The sequence below is a fragment of the Mucor velutinosus genome (genome assembly GCF_035048745.1).
Source record: "Mucor velutinosus strain NIH1002 chromosome Unknown tig00000025, whole genome shotgun sequence".
NCBI lineage: Eukaryota > Fungi > Mucoromycota > Mucoromycetes > Mucorales > Mucoraceae > Mucor > Mucor velutinosus.
The window spans coordinates 110,643-127,466 of NW_027041922.1; the positions used below are offsets into that span (position 1 = coordinate 110,643).

Genomic DNA, 16,824 nt, shown 5'->3' on the forward strand with positions numbered 1-16,824 from the left:
TAATATATACCATAGTAAAAGCCTTCGTTTTCAAAATCAAAAACGCGATCGTCTGATTTTCGATGAAAACCATGAGGGGCACCTCATGGATTTTTGGTCGATTTTCGACGATCCCAAAAAGTTGAGCAAAGGTATCAAAAAGATAGTGCCAGATGAAAGCAAGTGTTTGGTGCTATTCTAACTGCTTAAAACAGCTTGTAACACGAGAAAACACGTCTTTAATGCTTCCAAATTTAGCTCTGATTTGCATATTTTTGAGTAGTAGAAGGTAATCCAGGTATACTTTAGACCTGTATCTGAATTGCACCCATTGATATAGACGCGTAGCATTGTTGAAGAGTCAGATCGAGAATTACAGGCTGATTACTGGTGATTTTTATCAGGTGATGCCCAGTACGCTTATATAGTATACACATGTAGTGTTACAGTAATGTATGATAGGAGGGAGTGGTGGCGAATGAGATGGTATGATATTTACAAAGACAAAAACGTGTCAATGCCGTAATGTGAGATGTGATTGTCCTTCATGCTAATATATAGGATTGTTCGGTTTTGATGTTCTTGCAGCAGATGTTCAACCTCAAGGTATGTTTGCTCTGTACATTGAAAATTACAATGATGAAAGAAATGTGTCTCGGATCAAAGGCCACAGAACGACGCCGGCGCTGAGCGTAGCGAAACCAGTCGACTAGTATGTATTTACTTGTTTGCCACTTGCCTGTCTTGGATGACGAGTAGAACTATCTCAACTAAAACCAAATAGAAAGAAGCCGGCATCCCATGAGATGAAAATACTGATACCATCTTTGCTGTAGTTTTTAAATGCCTTGCTTGGTTTTGCAAAAGGCTCTTTGATATTTATCATTCACCAGCACTGTGTCATGATTTGGTAAGATTGTGCATGTGAAGACTACTTAAAAGCAAGGGGATTAAAAACAATAGGATATAATTGTATTTATTAGTGTAGTGAAAGGTGCGTTTGATGAACAGGGTGCTGACAATGCTAATTTGGGGTGTTTGAGTGAATCATATACATATAGTGATGTCTTTATAAAATATACATTATGTTAGATACTAGACACAAGTAACTGTAAATTAGTAACAATAGAGGAAAAACAAAGAGTTGAAGGTGAAAAGTAAGAGAGAGAATGTGGGAATTAGAAGGGATCGCTGTTGATGGCTAATTCTTCGTAGCCAGGTATATAATTTACGTCAAGTTTCACCTTGTGAGAGATTCGCAGGCTATCGGTCAACAAGGTGGGCTTCAAGTCTGGCGAGTTTCTGAGGGCACGGTTGTAAGCTCTTTGGTTTGCAATGTGTGAGTGTTTCAACTCATCAATAGCAGTGAGGGTTTGTCGCAACATAGATCGTAAATTCCACAATTCAATGCAAATGGATTCCACGGGCAGCTCGCAAGAGGCACAGTTGTCGGGTATAATCACACTATTTATCAAGTTCAGAACATATAGACCAGGCGAAGGCATTTCAAAGCTCCAGAATCGTAGTTTGTTTTTTTTGGCGTGTACAAAGAAGATGCGAAGTGAGGAAAACGTTTCAAATGAAGCGAAGTTGTACAAGCGCGCGATTTCATTCAACATTGCTACTAATCCATATCCTGCCTTTACGTGATCTTTGATAGATCTGCTTTCATCATTGAGTTTGAAAGGACCAGAAACCTCTAGGAGGACCAACTCGACACGAACACCGTCTATAGCAGTAGAGATACACCCGTCCGCATTGTAGTGGTGATTACCGCCAATTTTTCTTCTAGCCAGTTCCTTATCTACAGCTCCTAAATAATATTCTCCACAATGAAAATTCAAATGGGTAACTGTGTTGACAATAGTATCCAATAATGGCCAAATAGCATAGTGGGAGTAATTGCCTTCGTGCTCACAAACGCAATTGTTGCTGAAAATTGACTGGAGCAGAATCTTGATAACAGTGGCGACCATTAACACTTGAGGTTTCTGTTTGTCGTCGTAGCTGATCTGGTCTAATAATCTTGCCATGAGCGATTGGTTTGCTGTTTGATCGAAAATATGGTCAAATATGTCGGCATGATTTGAGATGGGATTGACAAGAGAAGGTGAACCGTAAATGAGCAAGTTGTACAGCTCAGGAGGGTAATGGTCTCTGCATTGCAATTGATTTCCACACTGTATGATGCCAAGGCGTTCCAGACTGTAAGTGTTCACAGAGTCATTTTCCAAGTGAGATCTCCAACAGGCCCATATATCGTCTTGACAATTGATAGAGATAGAGGGCTCATTGTCAGCAACAGGTTGATTTGATTCATGGATAGGGTGGTCAGATGGTGTGGCATTGCTATCCTGATCAGCTTCTGTCTCAATGCTATCATTGTCAGACTGTGCCTCGTTACTATCGTCGTCAGCAGCACGTATCTCGCTACTATCAAATTGATTAGTAAATAATATAGCATGTTGTCATTGCGTTTTCTCATTTACAGATATCTCTTTGACGGCGGCGCATTGAGTTCATGATCGGTTGACTCTCTCTTTTTGTAGTTATTACAGCTGTAGTTGGTTACGTTGCCAAAAGAAAAACCATGATTTGTTGATGCCTGCATGTTTACATTGATATTTGGATTCGAAGTACTGGGTTGCATTGTTCGGGCTGATGTTTCTTTTTTGCAAAAAGACTTCCAACTTGTGAGCCATGACTTAATTACACTATCGTCTGCTTTCAGTAGGAGTTGGTGGAATTCTGTCAACTGTTGCTCATTAGTCAAGTTTGGAGCTGCCAGTTTGAAAGCATCAAAAGCATCACGTAGATTCCAAGCGCTTTTCCTTGTCTTTTTGAAGTAGTCGAAGTTTTCAGGCATCTGCTTATGGAGAAAAGACAAAGAATTGTGGCGGGTTGCACTTTGAGCCATCACAATCAAACGAGTTTGCGGAAAGGCCCATAATACGCGTCACAACAATCTGTAGCCGTAATCTTGCCAGGTTCAAAATCCGAGGCTCTTCATCTGAAATCATCTATTTTACCATACATTATACTATCATCTTGAACTAGACGTTAAAAACGTGTCTTAAACATGTACAGCCTACATGGAATCATAAAACCAGAGTCTAGTTAAGTTTACTTAAGCTGAACTTTTCTATAAAATTATGAAATATAACGGAATTCTTAGGGCATTTGGATCTCTTTTCTTGACAACTAGTTTGAAGAGACTCTTGGTTCTTACCAAACCATGGCGCTCTCTTTCCAACGGAGTCTTCAAGAGGGTTTCAAGTTTATCGACTGTGTTGGTTGCTTGTATCTGTCGAATGCGGCAGCCTCTGGCGTCTTGTTGAATAGTGCACTACAAGAGTAATCTATAGCTGCATCCAGGATTGTCTGATTGTTCAATACTTCTGCAAGGAAGAGTATTGTAGACCGTCTAGGGAAATGTATCATTTAGTTTCTTTCAAACTTGTTGTCGAGAAAATGATGTTGTTTGGATTTTCATGATTAGGTATAGTATTTATAATCATCATCAAAACAAAGTAGCTAAAAAGCATATTATAATAATATAGCTGGAATCCGAGATCATGGATCATTCGTTTGCTGAAATGAAGGAGGGAAAGTACAAGGCTCGACATTAGAAATAGCATTGTAGCCATTGTGTAGAAGAAACTCTTGGTTCTTACCAAACCATGGCGCTCTCTTTCCAACGGAGTCTTCGAGAGGGTTTCAAGTTTATCGACTGTGTTGGTTGCTTGTATCTGTCGAATGCGGCAGCCTCTGGCGTCTTGTTGAATAGTGCACTACAGGGGTAATCTGTAGCTGCATCCAGGATTGTCTGATTGTTCAATACTTCTGCAAGGAAGAGTATTGTAGACCGTCTAGGGAAATGTATCGTACTTGCTCTCTTTCCAACGGAGTCTTCGAGAGGGTTTCAAGTTTATCGACTGTGTTGGTTGCTTGTATCTGTCGAATGCGGCAGCCTCTGGCGTCTTGTTGAATAGTGCACTACAAGAGTAATCTATAGCTGCATCCAAGATTGTCTGATTGTTCAATACTTCTGCAAGGAAGAGTGTTGTAGACCGTCTAGGGAAATGTATCATTTAGTTTCTCTCAGCATTGCTGTTGCTATCTCTGAAATGATCGACTGTTGCTTGGATTTTCTATCCGTTGTTCTGATTGTGTTTTCTCTTAGGTTATATTTTCGGCCTGGATATAGTGATATAGCAAAATCTTCCACTTTAAGCACTGGTTCGCAAGAAACTACATTCTTTCCTGGTGTATGGTTAGACTCTATCGAAAGATTCGATTGCAAATGTCAATTCATCTTGGCTGGACATGATAATTCTAACGCAAGTTTCAAGAAATCAATTATATCAATTCTTCGTATAGTCGTAAAAGACGATACTGTTTGCGATGCGTATCCTTGAAAGTCAATGTTGTAACACTCCTAAATGATACTTGGTGGTGCGAATATAGAATAGGAATTGGTTTAGATTAGCCCAAGTTTTTTGCGTTTAATCATTTTCACCCAAACCTATAAAACCGTTAAATTCAATTTACCTATTTTGGAAAACTTGGCTATACAGGCCATGATGATCATGATATTCTCTCTTATGCTTCTTAGAGTACACATGGACCTATTACTAACTCCATCTTTCGATTTAAAATCGAAGAAAAATATATAAAATCCTAACAACATTTCCGATTAAAAATCGGAAGAAGATTTTTATACGTTTTTCTCTTTCATTATTCACTTAAATTTGAAATACTTTCAGAGTATAATACTTGTAATTAGTATATACAATACTACATAAATATGAATGTACATTTACTATTGCTTTTTTGTATTAATCTGTAGTTAAGTAATTGACAGAAAACACAGCCAAAAAATTGCCTTTTTTGGTAACTATTTGCCATTTGAGCCGCTGCAATGGATCAGTCCTTAGTTTGAGCCTCTCCAATGGATCAATCACTAGCGTGAGCCTCTGTATTGGATTAATCTCCAGTTTGAGCCTTTGTAATAAATTAATCTTTAGTTTGAGCCTTTGTAATGAATCGTTATCTAGTTTAAGCCTCTGTAATGGATCAATCTTTAGCTTGTGCTTCTGTATTGGACTAATCTTTAGTTTGAGCCTTTGTAATGAATCAATCTCTAGTTTGAGACCTTGAAACAAAGACGCGGTGAAATAAGTCTTATGTATCGCTCTAATCCAGCCTATGATATGAATTTACGATGCCATTCAGGGAAATTATGTAGATCATGTAGTAAAGTTGGGCAATGTGTGTACATTGTCAACTGCGCTTGGATTTTCCTTTTATTGATGTCTACGTACAATGGCTATTGGGCCATTTTTCATGCCTTCATACACAAGCTTCATATACCAGAAACTTAAATTATCCAAATTTGCCATCCCAGTTAGTTCATGGAAAGGAGACGTTTCCACCTCAGTATCTGGATGTTTATACTCTGGCCAATTGACTAGATGAAGTTCATCATGCTTATTTTTTAGCAGGTCAGTCCAAGGAACTTGTGAGTATCTCAGGGCCGCTAAATGTATGAAAAATAATCAACAATTACAATTTTCGTCATTTTTTCTGGGTTTTCAACTCCCATAAGGCCTTAAAAGGACTAATATACTGTTTGCAGCTGCATAGCTATTGTTGGAAAGGTTTGGAAGCAGAACATTTACATGACTCGAACTGAAGGAAGCTTGCTTATGTTAAGATATTGTTATAAGACCTACTCAAAAATTAAACTTCGTATAACAACGCTTACAACATCATAATATTCTAGGAACTGGTTGTCAGATCAAGGTAACTGTTATTTTATGCATACAACCAAGTTACTGGATCATTGAAATGCTTCCAAACATTACTATCACTTCAGTATCAATGATAGTATACGCTGTGATTTCCAGGATCAGAAATACAATTATTTTAGACTACATTATAACGAAAAGGCGTTTTTTTTTTGTCGATATTAATGCTTCACATGGTCGTATCTAAAGAAAAGCAATTTCAATTGTTTTGTAAGATAAGTGGAACCAATACTTCCTTCAATGGCGAGCCACAGAAAGGTAAACCATGTATGTAAACGATTGCAAGTGAGAATGGGAATGAAGAGTGCTAATAGTGTTCCTTATACTAGACTGTTGCCTCTTCTGATGAATTGATTTGACGTCTGTACCTATGGAATTATGATTTCTTATCTGGTTATGGAACACGTATCATATATAACTCACCAAGACGTAATAGTATTATTTCCACAGATGAAGATCATGTCATTTAGAAATAGAATTGTCAACTGTTTTGCGAGAGTAATTCATATATATGTTACGTCTGTCATTAGATCTATAGTCATTATGATGATAAAACTTTATTTTTAGTAGTAGAAGATTGAAGGTTGAATAATGATATAGAGCCACTAAATAGACTGCTCGAGCATAACTGAGGCTAGTGTAGACGCTATGCTGTCAGCCATACTTGTTTGACTATCACCATAACCACGATTATCATCGCCACCATCGCTCTCTTCATCATCATCATCGACTTCATCGTCTCTACCATTATCACTGCTAACAATGCCTTCTTCATCTGCGCTGTCATCAGCAAGTGGTCTTGGCGAGAACAGGTTGACATCACTTCTGTCAGCAAAGCAAACGACTACCAAATCATCATCTCCTGCCTCGGGGTTGTACCTTGGTGGATTCTTTTTCAAGATTTCCATCAAGTGGCGTTTGTTTTTTTTATACAGCCATACCCACTTGAGATAATCTATCTTGATCAAGTGGTTCTGGCGAGCAGCTTCATAGATGCCATCAATACGAGCGAGTAAGTTCTGCTCGTATCTCTGTGCCTCTTCCTACGACATTACCAGAAATTATTAACTGCAGAATGGATTTGGTATTTGACACTTACAACAAGAATTGATGTTTCCTCGACACACTTTCTAAGGGTATGCCAGTCTTTCATTCCTTGAGACAGCCTCAAGAAATCAGCATCTTCATTGTTTCTGAGCCTTTGCAGCTCAATTGCGACACTGGGCACTTTTTTTACTGGGATCCCCTAATATGTCAGAGAGAGATTGAGAAATCCTACTCTTGATTAGAAAATTTGGTAATCAACAGAGCTTACCTCCAAAGTTTCTATCGACAAAATTGTTAATGCTATCTACTACTAGTCCAGCCTTCTTTGTAGAGGAGGCAATGGATACTAGCAGCCTAGCAGCTTTATCAGTTCCTAAGAAAATTGATTAAAACCAATTTAAACGGCTTGGTGTATCTTGCTTTTTCTTTACCAGTCGAATTGGGCCTACGAAGCTCATTATCGTTCATGAAAATGGAAAAGATTAGTTGTCTTAAGACTTTAACTAATATGTTGTGGCATTCATCTTTGATTGCATCAAAGTATTGCTGCATTGTAATGTGACCAAAGGTTGTCGGCCTTCCTCCATGGACAATTAACTGAGGAAATAGTCGCTCGAGTTCATTGAGTTTTGCTTCCAGTTGACGCTTCAAGCCAGTTATATAGCCACTTGTAATACTAAATGAAAATCAAATGATTAATTTGTTGGCTCAAAAATATCATGCAATATCTTACGGCGAATCTCTTGAGTTGAGGAAAATGAGTTGACCAGCTGTCACTGCATACTCATGCTTAATATCGTTCATAAGCAAGATGTTTCCTTCAGCCCTTTCATGTAGCCTTTGAAGGTTCCTCACGTTGGAAAAGGGCACAGCGAGCGCAGTTCTGTGGCTATTCCACTGTACTTTGAAACTGCTGTAGGCACTCTTGGTCATGTTGAGTTGTCTGATAGTGTCCATTGCTTTGTCGTAGTTTTTCACGAACAAATTTGCTATGAGTAACGTAAATTACTTGGTGCTACTGTTTAAATAAACATATTAGTCAACTTACGCAATTCTATCATCTTCTCATCGCAATATGCCTCAGCCAATTCAATAATCATGGCCCTACGGCTAGCTTTGGTCATCGACCTGATTTGCGCGACGAAATGGTTGGCAAACGACCAAAATCTCTCTAGAAAAACCATTAATCATCAATAATGCCTTTGGATCATACCTGACATACCTGCTCCTTCTCCATCTAGAGCAATGAATAAGAAGCTTTTAGAGCATGAAAATGTCAATCATCAAGACTAAAGGTCTTACCTGTTAACCCTAGTGCATGATCCACATACCTGGGGTTGTTTTTGGCTTGGCAAGCAGCACTAAGTGCGTACGCATGAAAAATACTCATCGCATACCACACATCACGCTCGCTTTGAAGCTCTGGGAAAGCTTTCTTTTGACCAATAATTGCAATCAGTATATTGAGTTTACATATGATCCAGGCCACAGGAACTTACGTTGAAAGTTTCTCTACATGCGCATGCTACATCATACATAATCAGAAGCTTCTGATCTTCTTCCAAGTTTTTAATGACATGTTCTACACCAGCCAAAGCATACTTTCTCCTACAAAAAGATTAATTACAATTAGATCCACAGCCGACTAATCTCTTACCCTTCTCCCTCAAAAATATCAAATAGTCTTTCAACAATTCCATGACGAGCACAATTTATACTGAAGACACCTAGGAGACAATCACATTTGGGTTAGATAATGTCCAATGAAGGATGAATTCATAATTTACCATTTTCATCAAAGCGGTTGCTGGTAGTTCTGCGGTTATTACTGAGAGCTTGAAACTCGCTATCTAAATTTTCCAGAAGGCACTATTAAGATGATATAAATGTGAGCATTGGAATTGTCTAGTATAAACAAAACATTTACATCCTCGGTCGCAGCAGCCTCTGCTCGATCATATTTGTCGACATCTGCTTTGTCACCAAACTTTGCTTTCTCAGCCTCAGAAGTAAGAAAGATGTTTGGATTGCCATTATCAACAATATCAATCTGTCTAGATCTATATCTGTTTTGTTGAAAATTTCCATCCATTGTGATTCCCTTTCTTGGTGCCCCCCTGGTTGTATTCTGATTAATTGTTGTACTCTTCAAAGGACAGTTTCTTACCTTGCATGCCAAGCAGCTGCAATCTCTTTCCACATCATGTTGACGATATACGCTGTCAATGGAGTGTTTTTTTAACTCTCTGATAAACTACAGCCAGTTCGTGAAACGAAGATGGAAGAGGTTTGAACTGGTGTTGTCAAGAAGCCGATTAGAGGGACATGATTTTAACTGATAAGTGAAATACATACTTTGGGATCATAGCTTGAGAGTCTCAGGTTGCTAGCATTGTTTGCTTTAACAAAGCCATAAACCGATGAGTACGCATTTAAGCGATTGTCAATCATAGACTCAAAGAGGGAGAAATGCACTGCAGACTTGGGAAACACAGTTGCTGTTGGCATCATTTGAGACATCAAAAGCGACTCGAGCAATGTTTGGTGCGAGCAATACTCCACTTGGAAAATACATCGCTCTATTCCATAATGTTAATCCTCACATTTGGAAGTTTTTCCTTTGGTTTTTGTATTTACTAAACATCATGAACCCATTGATAGACCATGAAGTGATTCGGGAGGTACAATCGCAGCTTTGGGGCTTCGTTCCAATAATTATCGGCGCGTCGAGGCATGGATCGGCATGGCCATGCAATTCGTGGCTTTCTATATAGCTCTTCAAAAGCACTTCACTGAGATCTTGCCACTTGAGATATCTGTCTGAGAGGGAAGTATTGACTTCCTCATCAACATCTCCAGTTAGTTCATCTAAGTTAATGACATTTGATCCGCCATTTGGTCTATTGTTGGCAGAGGACGAACTAGGTTCTTGCTGATTTCTTTCAGCAGAGGATAAGGGGCGAGGATGTCTTGCAGGAACAGCTCGACGAGCTTCATTCACGTTGACCCCTGAAGCATTCATGTTTGCCAAATAGTTTTTTACTAATTGTTTTTGTTTTCTTCTTTTTTGCTGTTGAAATTCCATAGTGTACGTTCTGGGTTCCTTCTTCAGAGATCCAGCGGATCCACTTTCGTCTTTCTTTCTTTGTTTAGTTATTCTATTTCTAGACATGTTCAAAAATCAAATATATATATATATATATATATATATATATATATATATATATGTATTTTAAAAGTGAAAATTTCGGAAATGCAGGTACAATGACAGTTGCTGTTTGTGTGCAAGAACCTTGTAGTCACACTACTTCAGTTCCTTTGTATCACTTAGTAGCTGCCAATTATAAATCGAGAATAAGCACAATAAATATAATATGAAAATTTGTGACGAAAACGTGATATATATGAACCCCATTAGCTCTAGGAGTTTGCCCACTATATATGCGTCTATACAGCACAGCTTTTTGATATCTCATTCATATATTTTTCAGTGCTATACCATCAGTAATGTACAGGACAGATACAATCTCAAAGCTGAGGCGCTGATTGGAGAAAGGTACGATTGATAATCAAAGCATCATCGATTTTTAATCGATTTTTAATCGGAAGTGATAGTTAGTAAGGGGTGTCAAGATTGGACAAATTTGATCTTCTTTCGATTTAATTAAGCTGTTTTGTGATATTCGACTATATAAATTGTGATGATCACGCAACGTTTCCTAGTACATCTTTGGAGTACTTTTCAACGCGCTTCCAATGATGCTAGTTGCAATGGATGTTTCGAATAAAACGATTGAGCAATTTGGTAAAATACGGAATGAAGTTTTTGGCCAAAATGTCGAGATTTTACATACAAGGGCCTCAAAAACAAAGCTTCAGGGGTTGCTTTAGATCGAGAGAAACATTTTGAATTAATATATACAAGAGCTCTTTCGCGTAACCATCACTACCCCTAAGGTGAAAATTACGCCACTGCTTAAATCACATCTACAACCTTATAACCACCAGCGTTCCACTACCCATCCTCATGGCTACCACCACTGACCTCTCTTGGGTCACGGTCCTCTCTCGAGGCCTCTCCAAGAAGGTCATCAATGCTCCACAACAGCGAGCTAAAGATGACCATTTTAAACTAATTCCTGAAGTTATGTTCGAACACGAAGATCTGAAGGCCGAGGTGCTCACTCGTAAAGCTACTGCCATCCTGCAGCAAGCTTTGACACCGGGATCGGTTTTGTTTGCCTTTCCAAACAAACTTTTTGTGCATCGTACAACAGCGTATCGCCTCATTCAGGAACAGATAGCTGCTAATGTCCAGTTTCGCCCCCTTAGTCTGTATCACCAGAAGTCAACTGGAGATCTCTTGGTGGAAGCTAAATTTGACTCCCCTGAGGATGCCAAACGAGCCATCAACAACGGCATCACTCATGGCGATGTGGTATACAAAGCTACTGCTGTCAAGGACAACAGCGAGGGCAAACTCACCCATGTGCAGATGACTATTGTCCGCATGCCAAACATGACCACTTTTCTGGAGGACTTGCAACGCTCGCTGAAATACTATGGTAAGCTATACCAAATCAAGAAGTACACTGTTGATGGCTTCTTTGAGGGTCATGTCAGCTTCCTGATCGACACTTCGGTCAAGTACACTGACGCGGAAGGTCACTCCTACGACGTACAGCCTTTGAGTCGCATGCTTTACCTTTCCGCCTGGGATGTCTATGTGCCAGCGACATACAGAGGAGCACCACCAGTTTGCCATTTCTGCCGTCAGAGTGGACACATTTGCGCTGCTTGTCCTATCCTAGCTAAACGCAAATGTTTCAAATGTCACAAGTTGGGACACACTGTTAAGTTCTGTCGAGAGGAAGAGAAGCCTTTTGACGAAGCAATCGCTGAATATGAGTCGAGCCAAAGGGATCACACTGATTCCTACTCAGTCACTCCAATTGATAAAGTTAACGAAAAAGAGAAGGGCCACAGAGCATCCCCTGCGATCAATGGTATTCTCGCGCAGCAACTGCCATCTCAGCCCACCACCACAGACAAGCTAGCCGGCAAAACGACCGAGCTCACAAGTAGCCAGATCAGTACCTTGTTTTCCGCAGATGACAGCCAAACCTGGGACCAGTCTCCGGATGTGATGGAGGTAGATCCCCAGACCCTCCAGCGTTCTCCCAACGGTAGCGATGCTTCTAAGCATGCTCCGTTAGCTTCGTCCTTCCATATGCATTTGGATCCCAAGTTATCTGCTGACAATGTCTCCTCTCCCAATGATTTCCAGACTGATGTGCCCTCTCTCCGCCGTCATTCTATGAGCTCGACGTCTATGTCGCAGCCTCAAGTGTATCATGTCGCCCATAGGGCATAATGATACAACAATCATTGCGCATAGGTACCCTTAATGCCCGGAGCATCTTTAAGGGTTCCTCAAAATCTATACAGAAGGAATTCACTTCCTTTCTGCGCTCCAAAACCCTCCAGCTAGATATTCTCTGTCTGCAGGAGGTCTCTCATTACCGTCAGCAGGCCCACCTCACTGATGATAATGTGCGTGCTTTCTCTTTTATGTTTCCTCGGTCTTCCTTTGTCGTCTCGAAGCATTGTGCAATAGTGTGTCTGAAGCAAGGCTTGGAGCTCGCGGATGCCACCATCTCTCGTGACGAACGCTGCATCACCGCCACTATTAAGGACGCTAATCACACCATATGCCAGATAGCTAATGTGTACATGCCCGTGCACAGAGCCCATCGCTATGCTTTCCTGGAGGAGCTGATGTCCATGCCCTTCTGGTCTGATATGCTTGACTCCCAGTGGATCTTGCTTGGGGATTTCAATATCCATTTACATGATGCGGTCGAAGCTCGTCTCCCTAGAGTCCAACCTTTTGTTGAATTGCTGAACACTCATTTTTTCAACTGTTTTCCAAAAGGCACAATGACTCTCCCTAAAGCTGGCACCACCATTGACTATGTCTTTGCTCCTCCTCCTATGGCGACTCGTATCATCAACACTCAGACTCACCACATTCCACCTGAGTGGACCGATCACAGCCTCCTCACAATCGATCTGGTCACCTCTGGCGTCCAGTTGGGTCCTGGCAGCTGGCGTTTGAATCCGTACTTGCTTGAGAACCGTGAATTCCAAGCCCTTTTGGATAAAACCGTGGATATGTTTTTGGCGTCTGACTATTATACGACAGATGTGGCTGATATGGGTGTCTCTGCTCAGGAGAAGTGGGAATCTCTCAAGTCGATCATCAAGTACTGTGCCAAACAGTTCACCAAAGGCCAGAAGGCTCGCTTCAAAGCTCGAGTCTCCCACCTCCAACGTGAACGGGAACAGCTACTTGGGACCCCGGAGGAGTCGGCAAGGATCAAAAGACTGGAGCAACTGATTGAGCAACGGATTCAAGATGACACTCGTCAAGCTATGCTGCGTTCGGCTACTCGTTGGCTGGAAATGGGAGAGCAAAACAACAAATACTTTTTCAATGTGATCAAGGATCGTGAGGCGCAACAAACCATCCAGTCCTTGAAAAAGGCTGGCACTGGAGAGAAGCTGACAGACATGGGCGACATTCTCCAAGAAGCTCGTACTTTCTATCAAGATCTCTACACACCTGAAGACATTGATTTGGCTGCCGTCAACTCTCTCTTTGACAATATCCCTGCTGATGCGAAGCTACAAGAAGCTGAGGCAGACCGGCTGATTGAACCACCCTCCACAGACTCTGTCTTGCTGTTACTGGACCATGCACCCAAGAACAAGTCTCCTGGTTTGGATGGCCTTCCGTTTGAGGTGTATCGCTATTTGGCGGCGAAGTTCCCTGCTGTTCTGCTTCTCTTGCAGCAAGTGCTGACTGATGCGCTGCGTGGTGTCTTCCCTGACTCTTGGAAAGAAACGAGGATGGTACTGCTGTTCAAGAAGGGCGATCCAGAGCTCCTCAAGAACTGGCGACCTCTCTCGATGATCAATAGCGATGCTAAGCTGTTCACCAAGATGTTAGCCAACCGGTTCAAACGTGTCCTCTCCCGATTGATTACGCCGTACCAAACAGGCTTTATGCCTCACCGGCTCATCTCGGACAATGCGTGGTTGAACCAGACGCTGATGACCAACCTCCGTGATGCAGCTCCTCAGGATCCCAATGTCGCCGTACTCTTGGATCAAGAGAAAGCCTATGATCGGGTCAATCCGACATATCTGGCGATGGTTCTTCGTCAGTTTGGCTTCCCGGCATCGTTGGTATCCAGTGTGTCAAGTCTGTTCTTTGGTACTCGTATCTCCTTGTCAATCAATGGGTGGTTGGGCGCCCCCATCGATCAACAACGTGGTTTACGACAGGGTGATCCGTTGTCCCCTTTGCTGTTCAACCTGGCTTTCGAGCCGTTCCTTAGAACCATCTTGGCCTGCCCTTCTCTTCAAGGCGTCTCAATGTCTACCGCTGTCCGTGCTCCTCTCGCAGGGCGTATCTCTCGTGCCTCCTCTCTCGTGCCGGTCCAAGGCGACCATGATCTCCTACGCGCTCCGGCGACCCCTCCACGGGTGAAGCTGTTGAGCTATGCCGATGATCTGGAAGTCTTCCTGACTTCTACGGCGGAATGGCCTGTGCTGCTGTCTCTTTTGTCGCTCTATGGCAAAGCGTCCAACGCCAAGGTCAATTTGGAGAAAACCGTGCTGTTGTCGCTGTCAGGCGAGGCTCATGCTGATTGGAAGCGAGTGACGGAAACGTCTAACATTGAGTGGTACGACAGCTCGTCAGTTGGCTCTGTGAGGTATCTAGGTTACCCTCTGTATCATACAGAGGAACAGTTGCAGCATTTCCTGAATTCCATTACCGTGAAGATTCAACGTCATTGCAATCTGCTCACCAAGCGGCAGCTATCCATTCGTGGAAAGGGTTTAGTGGCGAATTCCCTTCTGCTGTCTCGCTTGTGGCATCTCCTGCGTGTGGTTGTGGTTCCTGACAAGTGGCTGGAGGAGATACAGCGCGTGGTACGCCAGTACATCGTCTCGTTTTGGCCTACTGTGGCTTGGGATTCTCTCTGCCTTCCTAGGAAGCATGGAGGTATTGGTCTGGTTGACATCAAGAAGCAACATCTCGCCTTGCATCTCATATATGTCAAGCGTCTGCTTCGTCCCAGATCCCCAGCGGATTTCCTCACTCCCTGGCTGATGTATACATTCCATGTATACTCAGGTCATGCTACGGTGCTGCCTTTGCTGCTATACCCACGTACCTGCTGGCCGCGTGTGCGGAAATGCCCTCACTTGGAGCATCTGGCTCGTCTACTCACTCGTTTGCCTCCCTTGACTCTCACTCCTGAGTGGCCGTCTTGCTGGCTCCTAGATCTGCCCTGGTTACAAGTATGCTCCCTGTCTCCCACAGCGACTTTGCCTTTGACTAGGAACAGTGACAAACTGCCACCTCATGCCTTGATTGCCAGCCTCTTGAGCGTGCTCCCCAACTCCCACATCTTGGTTTGCGTGCGTCCCCGTGATACTGCTGCATTGCAACATCTGTTCAATGCCTTGTGCCCCATCGAGGGTCCTCCTGTTTGGGCTGTCCCTGCTCCTCTCAGGTCCGTCATGGCCTTCACCGCTCCAGAGCGAACCGCACTGCTGGAGAGTTCCACTACCCCCTCTCCACCCACGGCTAGCTTTTCGCATTGGTTCATCACCACTGGCCCTCGCTCAAAAGCTACAGTGGACAAGATCACTCTCGGGGCGTTACGCCGTTCCTGGCATCCGTCATTTGACATGTTGCGTCGCCCAGCCCATCCTCCTGGCTATCGCCCACCACATCTCCTGCTTCCTCCTCACCTCTGGCGTGATTTCTGGTCTCTCTGTCTCCCGCCCAAGGCATTTACACCGTGGTGGCGTTTGCTGCATGGACATCTCTCGGTGCAGGTTCGCCTGCACTCCATGAACCGTGTGAAGTATCCTTCCCCACTGTGTAAGATGTGTCATGAAGCAACTGAAGATGAATACCATATGGTCATTGGCTGCAGTATGAAGTCCCTCTTCTGGTATGAGTTTGTCTCTCACCTTGGTCTTGCTGATCTGTTCCCTACGGACGAGGCCATCTGGATTGGGTTGACCACCCTTCACGGCCAGGACAACAATCCTCTGGACATTTCCATCTTGGAACTTCTCGGCGCTGCCTTCTCATCTATCTGGCAACATCATTGGGGCTGCACAATTGATGGTAAATCTTGGATCACTCGGGCTGTTTTCTCCTCTTTTCTGGAAGATCATTCCAAGTTAATTTCTTCTTTCTTAGACATGTAAGACCCTTATGGCACCTTACTGTCTATAATATAAATAAAAAACACATTTAAATACAAAAAAAAATTTTGAATTAATATATTTGATCATGCACCACGCATAATCTTTATTGATGACAACTCATTTTGAATTAATATATACTACCATAGTAAAAGTCTTTATTTTCAAGGTGAAAAATGCAATCGTTTAATTTTTGTAAAAAACCATGAGGTACCCCTCATGCTTTTTGGTCGATTTTTGCCCGTTTTTTTTTTTGGTCCCAAAAAGTTGAGCAAAGGTGCCAGGAAGTTATTAGTACTCAAGTACAATTGTTTGGCGTTATTCCGGTGGCTCAGAAAGGTGTATATATTAAGATATGAAGGCTTGAAAGCCAAAAAATTTGGTTATGCTTTGCTTTTATTGATCTACTATTACTCGTTTTTACTTGTAATTAACGGGTTTCATATCAAGGGATTAGTTTTGGGCTATCGATATTCAAGGGCACCAGCACAAGCCAAGCGCTTTTTCAGCTGAACATACAGCATTGGTTTTTGATACTGTACTGATTCGTTAAGATACACCAATTTAAACAATGTATACCAACAAAAACACAGATTAAACATGAGGCATTCTTTCGTTGTACATCACAAGCACGAAATACAATCCCAAAATAAGCAGATACCGTGTATCATCAACATCAGCAAGCATCAGCTTT

The 16,824-nt window shown here is 42.2% G+C and overlaps 5 protein-coding genes across 5 annotated transcripts; 2 read left to right on the forward strand and 3 right to left on the reverse strand.

Moving 5' to 3' along the window:
* Window positions 1-1,157: 1,157 nt before the first annotated feature.
* Window positions 1,158-2,629, reverse strand: ATC70_000039 (uncharacterized protein; the record flags this gene model as incomplete). The annotated part of the gene is made up of 2 exons (XM_064819461.1): window positions 1,158-2,412; window positions 2,469-2,629. 2 exons carry the CDS (start codon window positions 2,627-2,629, stop codon window positions 1,158-1,160), a joined length of 1,416 nt encoding a protein of 471 aa, XP_064677596.1.
* A 3,765-nt stretch (window positions 2,630-6,394) lies between these two features.
* ATC70_000040 (uncharacterized protein) lies at window positions 6,395-8,928 on the reverse strand (the record flags this gene model as incomplete). The annotated part of the gene is made up of 12 exons (XM_064819462.1): window positions 6,395-6,832; window positions 6,889-7,025; window positions 7,105-7,209; window positions 7,268-7,512; window positions 7,570-7,825; window positions 7,885-8,007; window positions 8,059-8,073; window positions 8,139-8,271; window positions 8,336-8,444; window positions 8,494-8,563; window positions 8,624-8,705; window positions 8,764-8,928. 12 exons carry the CDS (start codon window positions 8,926-8,928, stop codon window positions 6,395-6,397), a joined length of 1,878 nt encoding a protein of 625 aa, XP_064677597.1.
* Window positions 8,929-9,435: 507 nt separating this feature from the next.
* Window positions 9,436-10,008, reverse strand: ATC70_000041 (uncharacterized protein; the record flags this gene model as incomplete). Its single annotated transcript, XM_064819463.1, has 1 exon — window positions 9,436-10,008. The coding sequence occupies one exon, from the start codon at window positions 10,006-10,008 to the stop codon at window positions 9,436-9,438; it is 573 nt and encodes a 190-aa protein (XP_064677598.1).
* Window positions 10,009-10,863: 855 nt separating this feature from the next.
* On the forward strand, window positions 10,864-12,210 carry ATC70_000042 (uncharacterized protein; the record flags this gene model as incomplete). Its single annotated transcript, XM_064819464.1, has 1 exon — window positions 10,864-12,210. The coding sequence occupies one exon, from the start codon at window positions 10,864-10,866 to the stop codon at window positions 12,208-12,210; it is 1,347 nt and encodes a 448-aa protein (XP_064677599.1).
* Window positions 12,211-12,407: 197 nt separating this feature from the next.
* On the forward strand, window positions 12,408-16,133 carry ATC70_000043 (uncharacterized protein; the record flags this gene model as incomplete). Its single annotated transcript, XM_064819465.1, has 1 exon — window positions 12,408-16,133. The coding sequence occupies one exon, from the start codon at window positions 12,408-12,410 to the stop codon at window positions 16,131-16,133; it is 3,726 nt and encodes a 1,241-aa protein (XP_064677600.1).
* Between the last annotated feature and the right edge of the window lie 691 nt (window positions 16,134-16,824).